General features: G+C 40.6%; 1 protein-coding gene across 5 annotated transcripts in view; it reads right to left on the bottom strand.

Annotated features, from left to right (window-relative positions):
* Positions 1-20496, bottom strand: part of RLF (RLF zinc finger) — a 37439-nt gene that overhangs the window by 16527 nt on the left and 416 nt on the right. The window contains exons 1-4 of one of the 5 annotated variants that reach the window (XM_039729267.1): positions 15805-20490; positions 15195-15349; positions 9385-9466; positions 621-753 (exon numbers count right to left, since the gene is read on the bottom strand). The exons of 1 other annotated variant lie outside the window; for it this stretch is intronic. In XM_039729267.1, coding sequence (XP_039585201.1) covers positions 621-753; positions 9385-9466; positions 15195-15349; positions 15805-15855 — 421 coding nt within the window. In that variant the 5' untranslated portion in view covers positions 15856-20490. Of the gene's footprint in view, positions 1-620; positions 754-9384; positions 9467-15194; positions 15350-15804; positions 20491-20496 lie in introns of those variants that run through there. 3 more of the 5 variants (XM_039729266.1, XM_039729268.1, XM_039729269.1) reach the window with 3 other exon arrangements.

Below are 20496 nucleotides of genomic sequence, written 5' to 3'. Positions count from 1 at the left end.
AAATACCTACAAGTACTTAATGGCACCACTAATGGGAAAAAATTCAGAATAAAGGAAGAATTTACTAGAAGACATTAGAACGACTATATTACATAAAGTGACACTAGCACCTCCTGTTCCTCACCTCTCAGCAGTTTCTGATTTCCACAGCCTAAACACAAAGTGCCTCCCCACCTAGAGTTAATAACACTCCACACTGCCCTTCCACATGAATCTTTTATGCCTCTGAAAAGTATGGACATACTCAATTCCTCCCTGTGAAGAGTTCAGGGAAACATTTAAAAGCACAGAGTAATGAGAAACAAAGCACATCAGGAAGAAAAATTTCTGTATTTTTATGATCAAAAAAGAAATAATGATTTTTTAAAATGGAGTTTCAAAATATTCAAACTCATGGATAGTACAGTCCAAGCAGAGATGCATTGGTTGGACAATTGGGCACATTATTCAAAATGCCAGTGAGACAGTTTCATAATAAATTTATTTAGCAACATATGAATACTACCCCACAATACAATTTAAAATGCAACTCTTCTGTCTTCAAGTCACTGCTTACCCACCAAAACTGCCCCAAGTAATTTCTGAACAACCACACATCATCTCTAAAAACACACTCTTACCTTCCTCAGTTTCTACTGGTTGCTGGGATAGAATTTTAAGAAGAACTGGATTTTTCCATACCCCTTCCCTTGTGATATCCACCAAAATTTGAAGGTTGTTATTCCCAAATTCCAGTAAAGCATCATGTGAATCCTATAAAATGTAAAAAAAAGTCATTAAAAGTCTCAGCTAAAAATTAAGCCAATATAATTTTACATTATCTATCCTAGTATTTCACTACATGCTAATACTTTCACACTATTCCTCTCAGTCATTACTGCTTTGACAAGATTTTAATAGTCCAATGTCCTTTCACTTCTCTAATCCTACTGCAAAACGTTCCAATTTCAGACTACTGAGCTGACTGAAACGGCTTAAGTCAAAAAGCCCATTCTGCAGTTGTAACTCTTCTGCAATTTTTATGGTTCTCCATGTACATGTGTATATATATTGTACAAAATACAAAGGAACTGTATGAAAGACAAAGGATGATTTTGTATCAAAGCATATAATGCTATTGAAAAACTCAGAAGAAAGACTACATTTTCAAAATGAATAACACAATGGTAAGAGTCTAAAATTGTACATTTAGTGTTTACACTAAAGATGAGCCAGTCAAATCACTTTGAGAGTCATGAAAGCCATCAGTCATTAGTTGAAAAATGCCATGGGATATTTCATCATTAAGATGAAAACTTTCTTCTACTGGAAATGAAGATGCAAATTTCTTAGAAACTAATCTATGTCCAGTGCATTTAGATGCAGGGATTTCTGATCCTAGCACATTTGATGCTGTGAAGCTGGCCCAGAGACTCTCAGCAGGTCTCCAGCTGAGCTTCACCCACAAAACCTCTACACACAGCACATGGCTCAGAGTGATCAGGGCCTGCTGCTTTGAACTCTGGAAATCCGAGGAGCAAAGGAGGAATTTAAAAAAGACATTACACATGGGAAGAATCTAGAGTCTAACACAGAAAAGAAGGCAGCTTGAAACAAATTCCAGTCATTTCATGTCCCTAGTAGAGAAACAGATGTAGGGTGACTTGAACTGAAAGCATTAAATACAGCACATGGCTCAGAGTGATCAGGGCCTGCTGCTTTGAACTCTGGAAATCCGAGGAGCAAAGGAGGAATTTAAAAAAGACATTACACATGGGAAGAATCTAGAGTCTAACACAGAAAAGAAGGCAGCTTGAAACAAATTCCAGTCATTTCATGTCCCTAGTAGAGAAACAGATGTAGGGTGACTTGAACTGAAAGCATTGAATATCATCTTTCAGAACTTCCTAATGCTGACAAATAAAGCCAACTAACTGTAAGCGATTTGTGGCTTCACCTTCAGTAAAAATGCTTCTCACAGCAGATCTTAAGTTCAGTATGTGGCAATGCCCCCTCCTTCTGCTGAGCTGTGTTTCAAGCTGTTGTATTTTTAACACAATCTTTAACCTCAGGCTTGCTTTTGATAGTCTCTGTTGTACCCTTTAGATACAATGGAGAAAGGTTTCTAGTGACTTGAAGAAACCACCAAGGGTAAGAAACCCAGGGGAATTACAGGCCAGTCAGCATAGCCTGACCCCAAAAAGAACATGAGACAAATTCTCTTGGAAACTACATGCAGTAATCTGACCACCTTCTGTGATAAGCTACACATGACATCAGTCATACTTGGCAAGGCTTCTGACAATCTCCCACAGTATCTTGAAAACAAAATTGTTAAAATAAGGAAAAGTGGACAAAATACAGGTTAAAGAAACCAGCTCAATAGCCAGACTTAAAAGGCTTGTGACAAACTGTACACACCCAACTGGCAGCTGTCTCCCAGTAGCACTTCTCAGGGTCAACAGTGAGTTGGTATTTTGAACACATTTATTGTCTGAATAATGGGACAGAGCAGATTCATTATCTGGTCCTACAGAACCAGGAGAGCAGCTGACACTGCAGGCAGCAGCCAGTAGGGCATTCAAGAGGCTGCAGAACACTGACAGGGACTCAGTGAAGCTCACCACAGCAAATGGAAGGGCTGCCCATGGTACAGCCCCAAGTGTCAGAACAGGTTGGTCACCAGCTGCCTGGGCTCCAGATTGGCACCACAGGTCTCTAGGGTCTGTAATTTAAGTGTAGGTCAGCAGTGAGCTCTTACTGCAAACAAGGCTAGCTATGCTGAACAGTCTCAAACACAGCATGACCAAGAGATTCCTCAAGTGTTTATTCCCATTTGGCCCTTTTGAAATTCCACTGCAGTACAACACCTGGTTGGCAACTGTCCAATTCATTTGCCACAGTAACCCACTTTCAGCAAAGACCACCAAGTGCAGAAGGAAGGGTGAAAATGAATATCTTAGAGCTGCCTTTATCTTCCCTGCATTGCCAGAGGGTAGCTGGAGCTGTCTAGCAAGAGACTCACAGGAAAGGAAATTCTCTAAGTGTGCGTGCAGGAAGTGCTTCCATATGTAAACACTCATTTTGAAAGGACTAATGAAAGTTTTTGCATTTTCCATTTGTTAAAGACAACATGTGGTAGGGGCAAGACCCTAAGCAATCTGATTTAAGAAAGCCCTCTTACTCTGAGTGAAGAGGTGGATCAGATAACTAAGCTTTCTTCCAGCAAACTCATGCCTCTGCCACAACAGAAACCTTCAGAGCTGCAGACTGAGCACACTGAAATTTCAAACTATGTCTGGAAGCACACTTTGTGGAAGTCGGTGCTTCTGCCCTATATGAGTATTTTTCCAACTGCAAGAAAAAAACCAAACCAACATCAGACTGAGCAAAAAACCACACATTAGTTCTTTCCAAATGCAGAACTATACTGCAGACTTCCACCTTCTAAGGACCATAAAATTAGAAGTCTCATAGCTAAATGCAACAATCAAGCAGTTCTGGTAACTGTAACAATCTCATCTTCCTTAGCAGCATGAAATGTTTTCTATAGATATTGCCCCAAAGTTAATTTTAGTTTTAGATAACTGTTGTAACCGTGTTCCAACTGTCAGCTCATAGCAACCTGCTAACTGAAATCATTAAAGACCACGCTAATTCTAAAGTGATTATAAAGAAAGTAAAATTAGTGAGTGACTTATTGGTAAGACCACCTCAAAAATCAGGTGTTGGTACTGGTAGAGGAGTTGGTGCTAATTGGCAGATGCAAAGATAGCCAAGTAGGATGCTTGCAATGACTGATTTCTGGTCTTGAGCTTGAAATGCTACTCACAAGGTTAAAAATAATTTTGGAATGTCACACCTGGACCCTAAAGACACAAGGGACTTTATATGCTCTTGACCAGAGCTCCAACTGCTCTTAGCTATCAGCACTGAGACTGACACACAAGGGTTTCAGGCTGTGTTTAAGCATTTGAGAACATCACTTAAGCAATCCTTAGGCTCACACAGCTCTTCTTCCTCTCAAGTCTTTGCTTCCACGGCATGCTGGAACAGTCAACAAAACACACCACAAAGACTCCCAGGGAAGAAGTGGGTTTTTTTGTTTTGTGTTGCTTTTTAAAACTAAAACATGATCAATTCCCCACTTTACACTGAGCTAAATGGCATGCCAATAGAAGCAGCCAGGTGAATGACACACAATGCTTAACAAAGTGCTACTGTCAAAAGATGCTCAAGTTGTAGCAGCCTCAGAACAGCTTTAAAAACACCACTGGAAAACAACAAACTGATCTAAATTTCCATCCACGAAACACCTAACCACAGCCCAGTTTCTGTAACTGGTAGTTACTTCCTATGGGAAGTTTTTGTATATTATCTTCAGTCTTGAGGATGATTAAGAAAACAGCCACAGGTGTGCAGGTAGACAAGATACTGGGTGTCACCTAAAAAATCAATAAAGCCCATTTCAACAACCTCTACTTCAGGCCCTTCCCAACTACATGTCACACAGCATTAAGTCTTTTCAACACAACAGGTTGCCAGAGCATCCATCATGCATGCTCCTCCCTCACACTAATGGCACAGCATTAATCTCAGTCTCAACTATAGATCAGGTCAAAGACTAACTCCAAAAAACTGTCAGCATTTAAGAGTTTATGTGTTCAAACTTCACCTTGAAGACTGAACTTGATGAGATTTAATTAGCTTTATTCAGCACAGGTGTTATGCCCTAGAAAGGGGTGGAACTACCAAAGCACTGAGGAGCCAGAAGCCATGGCTCAGAAACAGCCAGAGCAGCCCACTCATCTGCCGGCACTACTGCAATGACATGGCTGACAAAAAAAACTTTAAAAATCATACAACCTGGACACAGGTTAGGTACTGAAAATATCACTGTCCCTCAGATTATGACATTCCATGATCCAGACATCCCACATAAACAATGTCTTCCCAAGAGCAACTGCTCCCTAAGCTGAGGGCTTCAGCATGCAGTACAGAGCCAGCAGAGCCCAGCCCAGCTATGGGCATCCATCACATCTCAGCACCTCTGGGGGCTGAAAGGACCTAGGAAGGTGAGAAAGAAGGGACTTTTGATACAAGCAAGCTGATTTGTTGAGTCCACAGTGTTTGAGATTCAGGGTATCAGTATCAAAATACCAAATAAAAAATTCACCAATATATGTAGCATAAGCAATTAACTACTGTCAGTACACTGCCCTTTCACTACAGTGCTTAGCTGAACCATATTGGACCTGCTGAAGAATATAAAACTAATATTAATGGGAATATATGCAAAAATCTATTATGAATACATCAGAAGTCCTTGAAGACACTCAATGCAACATTTACATGTACAGATCCCATCAAGTTACAACAGGTTCTAAAGAGCAGGACATAAAACATTTCATTCTAGATGAAGTCAGGAAAGAATAATACAGTAAGAGTCTATGGACAAAGTTCAAAAGAAAAGACAAGCCTTGAAGCAGTTTACTGAAGACATCAGGATTTTTCAGTCCTGGCAGTTTAGAGTGATCAGCATCTACTACAGCTTCACAGAAGTTTTTGGCTTATGCTCTCCCTCAACTCACAGTTTTTCTAAATAAAGCAATGATGCTCTTTGTAAGGCTTGAAGGGAACCCTGTTCCACAGCCCATATTCAATACTCAGAACAACACATCTCTACTCCCACCGAAGATGTTTTTGAATGCATGGTTTTACCCTTCTTCACCTGACTGGATGATATTGACCCACACAGAACTTCTCCACTGAGCTCCTCCCCCAGATTAACAGTTTACTTGTATCAAAAGCTGTGTTGTAATTCTGCCCCAATCCTTTCACTCATATTTTACAGCATTCCCCATTTGTGTCTGCATCTTTTTGCTTGCTGCTACTGAATAAATCCATGCTGAGACTCCTGCCATAAAATCTCACACCTTGTTTTGATTTTGCCCAAATTGCCTTTGATCTTGCCTAGGGATGAGGAACACTGGACTCACAGGTGACTGCAGGACACAGCTGCTGTTATTTAGGATACCAGAACAAACAGGTTCAGACACCAAATAAAGATTTTGACTGCATTTTGTGTGTCCAGTACAAGCTGGACATCAGTGACACTCCACTTTCAGGTCTAGGACAATCCTCACACCTTGATGCTTTGAAATGCAAGCCCTCACTCACCTTTCACATTCCTGGGATGAAAATTTATTTGAAGTTTCACTGACTCCCATTACCTGTGTAATTGTTACAGAGCAACAATTACTGCAGGCAGATCCAAAAAATACCTCCCATATTAGGAGTTACAGTCCTCTGAAGCCATGCTTGTCTGTTTTATTAGGAAAGCAATAAGCACATTTACATCCATCAGTCTTGGGCATGTGCTAACATAATTCTGCAGGGCTTTCCTAATGGATTTGCCTGGAGATCTGCACATCACACAGTCACACACAGGTTTAAACCTACAAGAGATTCCTGTCTGAAGGTCCCTGTTGCCCTTCATATGACTGACACACTCCTTCTGTGGTGACAAGTGTGTTCCTACTGTACTCCAAGGCAGGTACAAGCATTGTCATTCTCATGCTTCTGCCAGAGAGCTACTTCAAAATCTCATTAGAATCACCTGTTTGTAAAAGTCCACAAACCTCTCCAGGAATTTTTCAGAATATCACCATGTTTAATCAGTTCACTATCTGAACTACAGGTGAGTGCTAAACTTGGAAGCCATAGCTTCAAAAAGACACTACAAAAGCCAAGCATATATTACTACTCCTGGCAGCAGCACATCTTGAATTCTCCCTTGATTCTAAAAGTTGACATGAGAGATCTGAGCTTGTGCCACCCTTTGTAGAACCCCAGAAGAGAAGGGCTCACATGTATGGCTCAAACACCAATAGTGAGATGCTGAGGACCCAACCAAGGATTATTGCTAATAACACATTGTGAGAAAGACAAAATGTGGTTGGAAAAGTCACCTTAACCCTTCATCCAACCCCCCCTGCTGTGTGCCTACATGGTAGGTAAAGCACTAATACACCAATTTCCATGCCAAGCATGTAATTTACTAATAAAATCTTGGTTTTGCGCATCCTCTGCCTTCTGTAGATTCTTAAGGCCACAAGGATTTACAAATCTTGGATACTCTGTCCCTCTTAAGAGTGGGACATCACACCCTTCTACCACTGGAATTTAACAGCTCCCTTCCAACATATTCAGCATAAATAGAGCCATCTCATCAGACTAAAAATCTGCTCTCTATTGATAGACATATCAAAGTCTGATTGCTCATTTCAAAATCCTAGAAATGCAAAGATCTGTTACATCACAGAAATCACAAAACTTAGTAACAAGAATTCTCCTTGCAGATCCCTCCAGTTAAAAGCCAGCAACTTTTAGAGCTGTGCTGTAACTCTGCTATAATGAAAAAAAAACCCCTGTATATGCCTTCCCATATTCCAAAAATCTTTTTTCAGGTCTAGGCCATCTCAACTACAAACATATTTGCCTTTTAGTGTAAGATAAGATCACAGGGCTTAGGGGAGACCTTATTCCCATCTTCCAGTATTTAACGGTAGCTAAAAACATTGATGGATACTCCCTTTTTACAAGAACTCACATGGACAAGACATGGGGTAATGGGTACAAGTTACTCCTGGGGAAATTCTGATTGGACAACCAAGGAAAATTTTTCATAAAGAGAAGATTCAGCCACTGGAAGTCTCCCCAGGGAAGTGGTGTATTCTCCAACATTGGACAATTTAAAGATTTAGCTGGACAGGGTGGTGGGCTCCAACATTGGACAATTTAAAGATTTAGCTGGACAGGGTGATGGGCTATCTCATCTAGACGCTGCCTTTGTCCAAGAAAGGCTGGACCAGATCATCCCTGAGGTCCTTTCAAGCTGGTACTCTGTGATTCTGATTCACTCCTCTTTACCCTGACTATATTAGTAAATTAAAGAGTTACTTTGGAAACACTAAGTTTCAACACCTTGCATCAGCCCTGACATAAAAGATGAATCTGTGGCTGACCACCCTTATCTGTGGCATCCCCACAAACAAAGGGGTTGAGAGCACAGACCCAGCCTTTGGCAACAGCCAAACAGACAGCATAGCTGGGCACTATCAAAATGATCTGCTACACCCTCAAACCTGGCTCTGGAGTGCTGCAATGTCCATTGTGCTCTGTTACAGCCACTAAGGGAGTCACAGGACCCATGAACTCAAAAGAAAGGACAGATCTTTTTCACCACTAAAGCAATAGGATTTAAGCTATTCAAACTGCATTTGTTCCTATTACCAAGTACATGCCACCTACAAGTGTTTCATGACAGTAAATATTCCATGGTATTTCAGTAAAAGGAGGTTTCTCTACACCTGGACTCAGTCAAGCACAGACCATCTCTGTTCCTTCTGCTACTAGCAGGATTACAAAGCTCTGCTAGACTGCTTCTCTCAGTTTAAAGTGACAGGTTTATTCACCTTCAGTCTACTGAAAAGTTTTCACACCTCTTGTTTCCTTGACTGCAGGGAAAACAAAAATAGCAGCTCAGTACTAGCATCTTCAGAGCTAATGCAGCAGTAGCCAAGCCTCAGGGACTGCGAAAATCCCCAGCCAAAGGGGTATAAGGTCACACAATAAAGACAGCTGCAAGGTCTAAGTCACTTCCAACTATTTCCTGCCAGGATCCTCACCTCAGTAATTTATAACTGAGATTAGCTTCCAAATTTACCAGTCAAGCTAAAGCCAGAACAGGCAATAGCAGAAGCAGAGCAGTCCCTGGTCCTGCAAGGGCCCATCAATATGAATACAGCAATACCACTCCTGGCTTTCAGCTCCATGAGGAGCACCAGTTCCTGCAGAGAGCTAGGTACTACCTCCAGACTAAAACCCAGAAAACATCTCTTCTTCCTACACAGTCTATATTAGCCATCTTGATTTGAGTGTAGGAGTGTTGTAGTATGAGCTTATTTCAGCACCATCCATGAAGAAACACTTCTAAAAACCACCTGGACTAAAGACCTGCCCTACCATTTCCATCCCTCTCAAATCAGGTACAACCTGCCACTTAGACCTCCACAAAAGCTCCTTTATTATCAAAGCAATGCTTCAGAGCTGTTAAATCATTTAACTCAATCTACCTCCTCTACAAATCATTCAATCAAGACTAAGGTTCTCTTGCTTCCTTAAGCTGCCATCAACCATGTGGTTATAAATATGCTGTTGGGCCTTGAGACTCCCAATGAGGCTGCTGCAGTCAGACTTTTGCTGCTCAGAAATTCTTGCTGCCTAGGTAACAGCAATGCAGGACAAGTGGAACTCAGGGGAAGGGTAGAAGAGAAGGAATACAACTGCAGCCTTTTTTTTTTTTAATATGTAAATTGCAAAAAAGAAATTCAGAACACTTACCTGAATGGATTGATGGAATCCTAACCACACCTCATGTGGTAATTCACTTTCAGGAATTGAAAGCAGTAGCTCAAAACAACTCCTGGAAAAGCAAAAGGCAAGTAAACAAGCTACCTGAACACATTCTCTTGTTACATTAAATAACATTTCTGGCACATGCTACTTAGTATTCAGCTAGGCAATGACAGTAACACTGAAACATGTTAGATTGTGCAAATCAATTAAAGGCCTGAAAGAGCCTGTAAACCAGGCATGATTCATCACATGGAAACAGTGCTCCTTTTACTACATGCAACCTCTCTAATTTGAGATTGCAGCTACTCTTATCATAAAGATAGTCCATTCAATGTAGCTCAGGAACACTGCATCACAGAATTCTAGTCTTTCTTCTCAAGGGAAACCTAGTAATAATTCTAAATAAAGCTCACTGCAGTCCAGCCTGGTTTCTGCCTAGAGGGAGAATGAAAGCCAGCTTCACCTAACTCAACATTTCAGCACTAACACAAGAAAAAAAACCCCAAGAACAGCTTGACAGAAGACACATGCATTGGCACCAAAATGGATCTGGACAAGGTATGTCAAGAGGAGCATCAGCACCTAGAAACACCCTCTGAGCCTTTGATACCAACGGGGGAGCATTCCAATACCTACAGCACAAAGGCAGGACTGCTGCCTGTCTTGTTCTCAAACAGGAGCTATCCAGCCTTGTGTGGAGCACATGGATTGCCTAAAACCCTACTGAACAGTTAGACCCAGTCAAACTAAAAGTGTTAACCATGACACTCTGCCTAGAGACTCACAAGACTCACACACAGCAGAAGTTTTCATAAATTGTGACAATATAAGGAAAGAAAACTAATCTAGGACAAAAAAGCACTATAAGCTTTTTCATAAGCTACATCTACACTGTTAGATAGTTTAAACTCTTGCTACTTTTTCTTCAAAACATCCTCTCTCAAAAATTAAACAGAAGAATGACAGGGCAACACATTGCATCTTAGACAGACAGACAGAAGAACTGAGCTTGGGGAAGTGGAAAAGGAAGAGATGACCAAGAAGCAAACATGAGTTTCAGATTTGCTCAGTACTCAAAAAGAATGTCCATCTTCCTCCTGACTAATGCATTTAACAGGTACCTACCAAATGCTATACATAGTTTTTAGCCAGATTCAGTAGCCATATACATCAACAAGACCAAATGGATGAATATTCTTAATAAAATAACCAGGACTGTTTTGCCTTCTAGTCCAACTTGGCAGTACAAGCTAATTCACCAGCCCAAATGTTTAGACCCAGGTGGTTGCTAACAGACTACCAAAACCAACTTGATGGAACACCTGAACTCTATTTTAACATAAAACTCCCTAAAAACCCAACAAAACAACAAGAAAACCAACCAAAATCCCCAAACAAAAAAAAAAACCAACAACAAACCAACCAAGAAAATCCCTAGGTATGTGTTGTGTTTTCATCCAAGTCACACAGACTCTCCACCCAGTAGCACATTTGCAAACTTCATGGTCAATGTACTTTTGTAAAGTCTTTTGATGCACACCTCACTTTCAGTCTTAGTCAATCAATCCTACCTATGTCCACTTTCAATTCCAAGAATTACATTTTCTAGAACATTTCTTTTTCATATCTGTGATATTGGCTATGTAATATAATAGACTTGAACAAAACTACAAAGCAAGCTTTTAAATAATTTTTCTAAACTTAAGCATTAAGTTGCTACTTGGACAATGAAATAATCTGCAATTACATTTTCAAAGCATTGTGTACACAGGGTGAGATAGTCTAGGAAGACAAGAGGATTTAATTTATGCCTCCAGAGTTATTCTCTGTTGTAGCAACACTGGACTGATCTGAACCCAAAGGGAAAAGTTCTTTTGCTGCAAGTCTTCAAATCCTCCTCAGGATCCCAGCACAGAGAGCTGTGGTCTGGAAGTCACTCCACAAGAAATCTGGAGCTCCAGATTATAAGCTACCACATAAAACAACTTACAGCGCAATTGTAAAAGTAACATCCAGGATATTCCAATCACAATTTCCTTGGCAGAAAACCAATTAGAATTCTAAGTCAATTAACTACGTTTTTTGGTAAGAATTGATTCAAACACACAGGTGTATAAAACCTTCCCAGTGCCAAGGGGGACAACACACTATTTAGCTTAATTCTTTCCTTTGGTCCTTATTATACAATACTTTAAAACACACCTCTGCCCCTGAAATCCCATTTCCCTCTTTATTGTAATGCAGCTAAATGGAGTTTACATGTCATGGCTAGGCCACAAATCAAAATACCAGGATCATGCCATGAAGTCAAGCCTTTCTAACCCTACAGCACCAGTGCCACCACAATGCCTGCCTATACAAAACTCAATTCTAAACTTCAATCACAATTTTTGCAAATAAACTGTAATGGGTGCTTGAATGTTTACATTATTAGAAAAAGATATTATCCACTTCAAATATATTGAATATATATAAAATACATTCAAATATATATTATCAACTTCAAAATATCTTTTAAGAAAAGGTGTCTTAGATATAAATTTCTTTATTTTGGAACAAATAACTCTATGCAAAATTCAATATATTATTTGCACATAATTTTTCAGTAATACCTCATTTCAGTTATACCTCATTCACAGAAACTTTTTAATTAAATTTTAAAACCTTTCAGAACTGTGTTCATCTTTACATTGTATTAGAACACTTTTCTATCCTAATCTTCTCAGAGACACAAAGATGACTCATTATACATTGGATTATCAGCACGAATTGTTCACTTGTTGCCAGGAATTTTCCTGTGCTTATTAAGAGTTGAATTAGCTCTTAATGATAGACAGCAGAGTGGCAAATGCAAGCTAGTGAATCAAGCTGCAGCAGTGGATTAGGCTGAGAGCTCTGTGACACAGGCAGCTCAGTGTCACCTGTGCCTGCTCAGGGCTGAGGGAAGCAAGCAGGCTGCTCCTGGAACAACACCTGCCACATTCCACAGGTACAGCCCAGAGGGGAGCTACAGCTCCAAGCTACAGCCAGACTGGTCTGATTGGTTCCATACAGCTTTGCTTCTTAAACCTGATGGCATTCAAATCTCCTTTCACTTTTTATAAAGGGTTGAAAAAAACCCCATACAAACACCTTCTCAAAGCTGTCAAAGTGGTAAATTCCCTTTCAGTTCAGTGCCAGCACAGCACCCAGGAGAAAGTGGAAAGCAGTTCAATATTAGTTAGTGGCAAACACCATATGACTTATGACCAAATATTTCTTCTTTTTTAACCTATTTATCTTAGAATCAAATAAACCATTTTCAGATAGAAGTAAAATTCTCATACTGATGGTAATATGACCCCTTGCCCCTCACACCAGCTCAGAAATAAAGCACTTACAGAAGCCTGAGTGAATAACAAACTCCAGGGGTCTCCTGAGATTCACAGGGATAGCCAGTAACTAACTGAGTGAAAGAATCTCTGATATGGCTAATTCTTTAGTATTTATTCTAGAGGCAATACCTTTGGAACAGGGATACTGGGGGGTGAGGGGAATGCAGTGTGCTTTGGGGCTGTGAGAATAACCTGTCCAGGTTCCACTTGAGCAGGTGAGTCACTCCATGGCCAAACAGAACATTCCTGTTCCCCACCACAGACACCCCCAACCGTTTGTCACGTCTGCAATCTACAAGAGCAACCAGCCCAAGCTTTCCTTTTGTTTCCTAAGGTTGGACAGTGGACCAACAATAGCTCACACTGCATGAGCATCGTGTTTCTTATGGCACAGTCCCTCCATCATGTCAGCTGCACTGTGAACACAAAAAGGACCCCAGCAGGGAGCAGGGGAAACCACAATATTCTGAGTTTTGCTGTTACTGGCTCACCCTGCTGAGAAGGAAGTCAAGAGGAGGAAATTCTTTTCCTCCTCTCCAGGAGGAATGTTGGAAGGGAAGAAGGATTTCAATAGGAAGTAGAGCACTTCTGCTTTGGAACAGCAAGTTTGCTCACTTCACTTCCAGTCAAGATTCAAGTCTGAAAACACAGTGTGTATGACGGCTGTGGGTAACCCAACTGTCTCCTCAAAAATCACAATTACATGAGAACAGTATGTTTTCATGTCCCTAACTAGGTAACAGTCTTCCTCCCTCATGAAACCTCACCTTTTATCTTTAATTCCCTGCTCTACCTTCTCTCACAGTCCCTTGGAAGCTTATGAAAAAGAAAAGCTGTGGGAGAGTTAATTTGGGTATGCAATTATCCTCCTTATCTTCCACCTCACTTTTTGTATTTCTCATTCTTTAGATTCCTTTCAAATGTAATCATTATAAGAAAGGAAATTTCAGCAAGTCAGCTCTTCTACTGTCCTCTAACACAAAGTTTTCTGAATATACAGGCTACAACAAACTCCTCCCACTGAAAGCTGGAAAAAAAAACATACTAGCAAAAGCAAAATATTCTGATATTCCCAACAAGACAAAAGCAATTTTGATACAGAATTTACACCCCAAGATACCCAACAGTGGCAAAATATACAGAAAATAGTCCAAGTAGAGATGCCCTACAAACACAAAATGACAAACTTTTAAAATTACTTAAGTAGGAAACAACAAGCTAATTAATGATAGTATGATAAAGACAATAATACTCAATCCTTAAGGGGACAGTCTGAAAAAGCAATGAAGATATTTTGCCAAAAATGTGTATCATGTACCAGGTAAATGCAGTTAAAGTCTTAGGTTTCCACTGTAAGAACCTATGACACACTTCTCCTGATTTCACATGTTTTCAAACAAAACCAAAACCACTCCTAGTTCACATATTTCTCACAACTAAAAAGAAAATAATTCAAGGCATCATTTGGAGATAATCTGGTTCTGAGCTGTCCATTTATATTGCAAGTCAGTCCATTACAAAATAAATCATTTGCCCAAGGAGTTCACTGCTAAAGTCCATCCTAAAGAGAACACCTGAGTTCAGACCACAAAACAAGTAAGAGACCGATAACAGAAAACCCCAAAAATTGTCACAGAATCACTTCCATTCTATGATGATCTTCATATTCAAGGTTTTAGATCTTCAGCCTCCCTCCTCAGATGAAACCTCACCAGGCAAGGAACGAGCAGCACAGCACTTCATCCTTCTCAGGTTATCCTGATTATAGCCAGTGCACAGGAAAGCCCTCAGTCTACACTCTCCAATTACAAAAAGCTGCTTTGCACTTAGGACAGACTTTGAGGAATTACAAGTTATCCAAATTCAGCTGATGGACTGTAAAATGTTTTCTATTCTGTTCCAGGAATTGCTGTGCTTTAAGTCATGTCTAGCCTGCTTTGCAATCCTACAGCACAACTCAGACTGCCATGAACAAAAATCAGCTTGTCCTTTTCAACAAGGGACACATTCAGAATGCCCCTGCACTAAAGGGGACAGGACACACAGAGCTGCAACTGCAGAGCAAAGGATACAGGTTTATTAATGCATGTGTGAAAGTCTAATATTGAAGCTTCTGTTTAAGGAGTACTACACTAAGCAGTTTCTAAAGAAAATACTTGCAGAATGTTTTAAGAAAGAACAGAACCTTCCTAAAACCTACATGATTATCCAAATACAGAAGAATAAAGTATTTGTCCATGTTAATTAAATGCTCAGATACATTTTTGTGATATAATTAAAAACGTACTAAATGTACCAGATAAATTGCAAATATAGTTGTCAAATCAAGCAATAAACAATTTCAACAGCTTGCCCTTTAATTTATAAAGTGCAGTTCTTTTTAAAACAAAAAAAAAATTAATATACCAACTTAAAACTTACAGCACTAGCCTGCCAAGTACCAAAAGAACATCTTCACATTCTGTAGTCAAGTAAGGTCTTGCATTAGCAAAGCTTTGGATGGAGATTCGATACACTTCCAAAAAAGGTAAAATATGTTCCGATGCACCCCGACTGCCAGCATACTGGAGCAGTGTCTGAAACAAAACGAGGGATCATTAGAAGTTCTTACAACACACTTTTGCTTCAAAACAAATATCAATACACAATATCAGACACATACAGTGGAATCATTCTGGAAGTGAGAAATTTTTACTCTGAAGAAGAATTTAAAGTGACAGCTTTTTAGCTCAACAGAAATTCTCCCTTTTATTGAAATATATTTTTATTTACTTTATTATCTTGATAAAGTTATCAGAATTTGTACTGGGAAGAAAGCTAGATGCAATTGGCAGAAATGTGAGCTATTAAGTACAAAATTCAGGGAGAAGTCCTACACTTGGCTCTTTTTGTGCAACTACCATGGAGACAGAACCATGTATGTAACACTGGAATGTTTATTACTACTGAGAATGCACAAAAAATAGGCAGAAACTCAAGATTAAGAACATTACTACAGATGTAGTGTTTTAAACATCCATGCATTACTCACACAGCAAACATGAAGCCACCAGCAAGGGATCCAAAACCCAGAGCAGATCATTATGCAGGCATTTTTCCAACACAATTACCCCAGATTTTACTCCTTGGCCACAGCCATCCCACATTACCTGGGCACGGTACTAAAGCAGCAATATAAAATCTAGCCAGTTTTAACAAATCACATCAACACAGGGACAACACCAGCACACCCCAACGTTTTTAAAAGGTACCTACACTACCATGCTGTGCTAGGAGTACAATTTGAGAGCAAGTGGGGCACTGAGCTGAGGACACCTTAGCTCTGCTGACTGCTTGCTTCACAAGTGACACCCTCCTACACCCCAGAGCAGTGATGCTCGTGCACTTACCAGTTTACTCTCCCTACACTAAACAAGGTCACAATCTTGGTTAAAGCAGCTGCAAAGGGAAAACCAATGAAAGAAGCTGTGCTTTTTGGAATCCTTGGGGCCAGGACTTGGCCTGCCCAGGGAGGTGGTGGAGTCACCATCCCTGGATGTGTTTAAAACAAGCCTGGATGTGGCACTTGATGCCAGGGTTTAGTTGAGGTGTTAGGGCATGGGCTGGACTCAATGATCTTTAAGGTCTCTTCCAACCCACTGAGTCTGTGAATTCTGTGAAGATTGCATGGGGAAAAAAAAAAAGTTCAGAGTGCTTCACCCTACCATTTAAAACAAATCAAATTGTCCTTACAAGGATGGTGAGGCCATATCAGTTTTCAAATCACTTAAAGTTGTGACTCTGACACAACAAACTTATTTTAATACCTTACAAAAACCTACATGATCTTATCAGATGGTGATGGAAACATCACACTATGGAACAAACCCTTCTACAAGCTTGCTAAAACCACATGCAGTCATAACAGTGACCAAAACCTACCCTCCATCACAGCAGGAAATAAGTGGCCAGTACCCAATGTTACATCAGTGATACAACTGCACTATATTAGTCCTAGCAAGGACTAATATAAATAAAATAATATAAATAAATACTAATATAAATAAAAACAGTGCAGACTAGCAGAACCATGTGTCACAGTTAAGAAAAAGAAATCGATAAAAAATACCATCTAAGAATCAGTAATCTGCTGTTTTGTGGATTGTTCTCCAACAATTAATGAAGAGAACTTCTGGGTGAATGGAAGTTACAAACTTTCCCAAAACCCCACATAATATCAATAGTTATAGACTTTAAGCTAGGGGCATGGAACTGGAAGTTTGCAGAAATCATCCTTAAGCACAGCACAAATATTATTAGCTGCAGCAGGTAATGGTAATATCACTCTTCAAGTTTATTGAACAGATTAATGGATTTGATAATATAACTCAAATCATATATTGCTTTGTAGCATTAAATCACATTCAAAGACTGTCAAGCTGCAGTTCCCAAAGAGAGCCAACTGATGACTATCATAAATCAGCTGTTTAGTAAAGCCAGCAGTAACACTAGCATTACAGAGACTAGAGAAACAGATCAAACACACCAATCCCTGCACTTTTCTAAAAATAGATAACATTAAAACCAATCTATTTAAAAATCAAATTTAGTACTCAATTATTTTGACACACACTTTGATCATAAACTACCTGGTCTATGTACACCATAAAACACAGCAGAATACTTTCTAAGATTAAATCAATTTTCTAGTAAACACTGCAGCCTTGCTCAAGTGCAACCTGAGCACTGGGATCAAAGTCTCAAAGCTACCATCAGGAATTCACCGAGTAACTCTTTAAGAGAAACTTCTTGTCAAACACATAAACAATGGTTTCAGTGTAAAAAACAGATTCAAGGTGGCAGATTTATTAACAGCTTAGACTTCAAGGATCTGTAGTTTGGAACATTATGATGCCATTAGTGTGGGCATACTGACAGATAAGCCAAATGTAGTAAATGTATTAAAGGAGTTCTTCAAAGCTCTTGTGATAGTTGTTTGGTTGTCCACTATGCACTTCTCCTGGCAGTCTGTACAAAAACTATTATGGAAAAATGATTAACTTGACAGAATTAGATAACCTACAAGTTTAAGGGATTCTCAAGTAACAATTTAGAAGCAATTACTACCTTACAGTATAATTACCTGAGAAAGTATTCACACATTTAACGTCTGGCTCATTCACACATCCCACCCTCCTGTTCCACTCCAGGAACACACCTGGTGGGCAGGTGGGGTGAGAAGTGCAGAGACCACATCCCCCTGCTGTGTGACACAGGCCAGCCTAGGCCTCCTCACTGCACAGGTTGTCACTTTCTGCAGTGACAGAACACCTGCTGAGCTGCACTTCTCAGAAGTGTAATTTTTTTGCTCAGATCCAATTTAAAGACAAAGATCTCAAAGTTTCCTGACCTCTTGGTACAGCTTTGAGACTTTTTAAGAAAAGGACTTTGTCTTCTTAACCATATCTGATTGCACTCAACATGTAAACTTCAAAAATTTGAAAAGCCAAGAGCTGCTGGGCACTGGCAGATGGGATGCTTTGACATCCTACAAGCTTCACTGAAAACTGTTCTTCCCATTTATGACAGCACAGCCCCAAACACTCCCCTTAGTTGTTCTATCTGGCTCTTTGGGTACATATTGCAATCCACAAAATAACAAGGTGAATGTGCAAAGCATTAATGCCTATACAACATAAAGCTGCAGAGTCAACCCATTATTTAGGCTTCAGCATTCTTTGTTTTGTTATCATGGACAACAGTACAATTTCCCTGCTTGAAAACAGGGAACTTGGAGGAAATTGTGACATCCAGCATCACTCCCTGTATGAGCTACTGGAAAGCTGCACACAGCAGCACAAGTTTACAAGTGGTAAAACAGCATTCAGACAGCTCAAAGCAAAGGAAATTCACTGATTTGGTTCAGTTTGCCTGACAGCCAGGGTGATTTCCACAGCAAAACAAAGCAACTTCCAGGCCCCTGCCCCAGCTGTACTCACAGGATGGCAAACATAAAACATTGCAGCTCTCCTTACACCAGCTACTTCCCAAAATCAAACTTGAGCCCATTAAATCCAGCTTCTTTCTCAGCACATTTTGCTGTAGCTTAGTAACTTTATAGCAAGGTATCAGTGGTACCTTCCAAGTAATTAATACAAAACTGAGCTCCCTAAATTTCACTCATGGGCAGACCTTAAGTTATTGTGGTTATCACCACAAACATCCTGTCAGGAGAAACCCAGACATAAAATTCCACCCCACCACAGTGGTGTGACTGCACAAAGACATCACAAATTCATCCTCTCTGAAGGATGGACCAGCAGCAGCTCCATGTCTCCCACTGCATCCCCTGGAGCCCAGGCAAGACAATCCAAAAAGTGCCAGACTGGTGGCAACTCAAAACCAACTTTTCCATTTTTATCTGTGCTATCACAGCATTTTAAAACCAGACTACAGTAACAGCACAAGGCCACAGAGAGCTACATGATTTGTGGAGCGTGGTTTGGGGTCTTTTTTTGTTGTTGTTGTTTACTTTTTTTTAAGCAGCAGAACTGTCTTTCACCACCACACTCCACTGACCAAGCATCTTTAAAGCTTCTTCTGTACTCAACTAATCTGGGAAACTGGACATGTACACACAGAGATCATCCTGACAAGGATCCACTATTAAGGGTCAGCTGAACATTTGTGTCAATGTTCTGACACAACGTACACAACTGGAAACAAATTTAGCAAAACCTGAACTTGGACAGGCTGACACTTTGTAGCAGGCTCCATGTCAGTGCAAGGTCACACACACAGAATTTGGAACTAACACAGCAGGATGCAGCTGCACCCCGCAGCTTGAAAGAGTTTAAAAATCTAGTAAATACATTTATTCTCTGGTTTCAGTAAGCGATGAGCTAAACATCCTCCCAGAATGGCACAGCACAAACCTGTGGATGCAAAATGGAAGACTGTGAAGGGTAACACCACTTGTACATAATTTGTGACAACCCAGCAAGCTTTTTTCTCTGGTTTTACCATTCATCAGTCAAACACTATAACTTAATCAGCTGAGGTATTGTAAACTAGCTTAGAAAACAGATTTTTTTTCTTTCTTACTTTAAACCCCACAATCTCTCCAGACTCAACAGGGACAATTCTCCAACCCAGCATCATAACAACAATTTTTCAACCTTAGAGCTCACAGTAAATGATGCTGTGAGGGTAGCAAAAACTAACCACTGGAAGAGTTTACTAAAGAACGACTTATCTCCATCACTGTGGCTTTAATCTACATCAGCTCTTCTTCTGGAACCCAGGGCCCCAATTCAGAAACTGGTGATCGTTCTCAGGGTTGCAGTAAGCAAGTATTCAAGCCAAGCTATCCAAACCACAGTCACTCAGTGACTTTAGGGCCCTGCAGGCCCTGACAGGCCAGCAAGCCCCCCTTGCACCCCTGGCCGATCTCAAACAAGGCGAATACGCAGATTTGATCCCGAGACAAGCGAAACAGACAACCGGAGGTGTCGGAACCGAGCCAAGACCGCACCGAGAAAATGCGGTCAGCCTGCCCCGGAGAGCCGGCCGAGCCCGCAGCACGCCGCGCTCCGAGGCGACGCCAGAGCCCCGGGGCGAGCAGAGCCCGCGGAGCGCCGGGCAGGGCGTGCCAGCCCCGCCGGGCAGCCGGGCACGGAGCACCGAGCGCGGAGCACCGGGAGCCCCGGCAGAGCGAGCGGCAGAGCCGAGCCTGCCCCGCCGG

Source organism: Passer montanus, unplaced genomic scaffold, assembly GCF_014805655.1.
Source record: "Passer montanus isolate IOZ18808 unplaced genomic scaffold, ASM1480565v1 scaffold68, whole genome shotgun sequence".
Taxonomy (NCBI): domain Eukaryota; kingdom Metazoa; phylum Chordata; class Aves; order Passeriformes; family Passeridae; genus Passer; species Passer montanus.
Note: the sequence above shows the minus strand (reverse complement) of the source record. Positions and strands in the feature narration are given on the sequence as shown.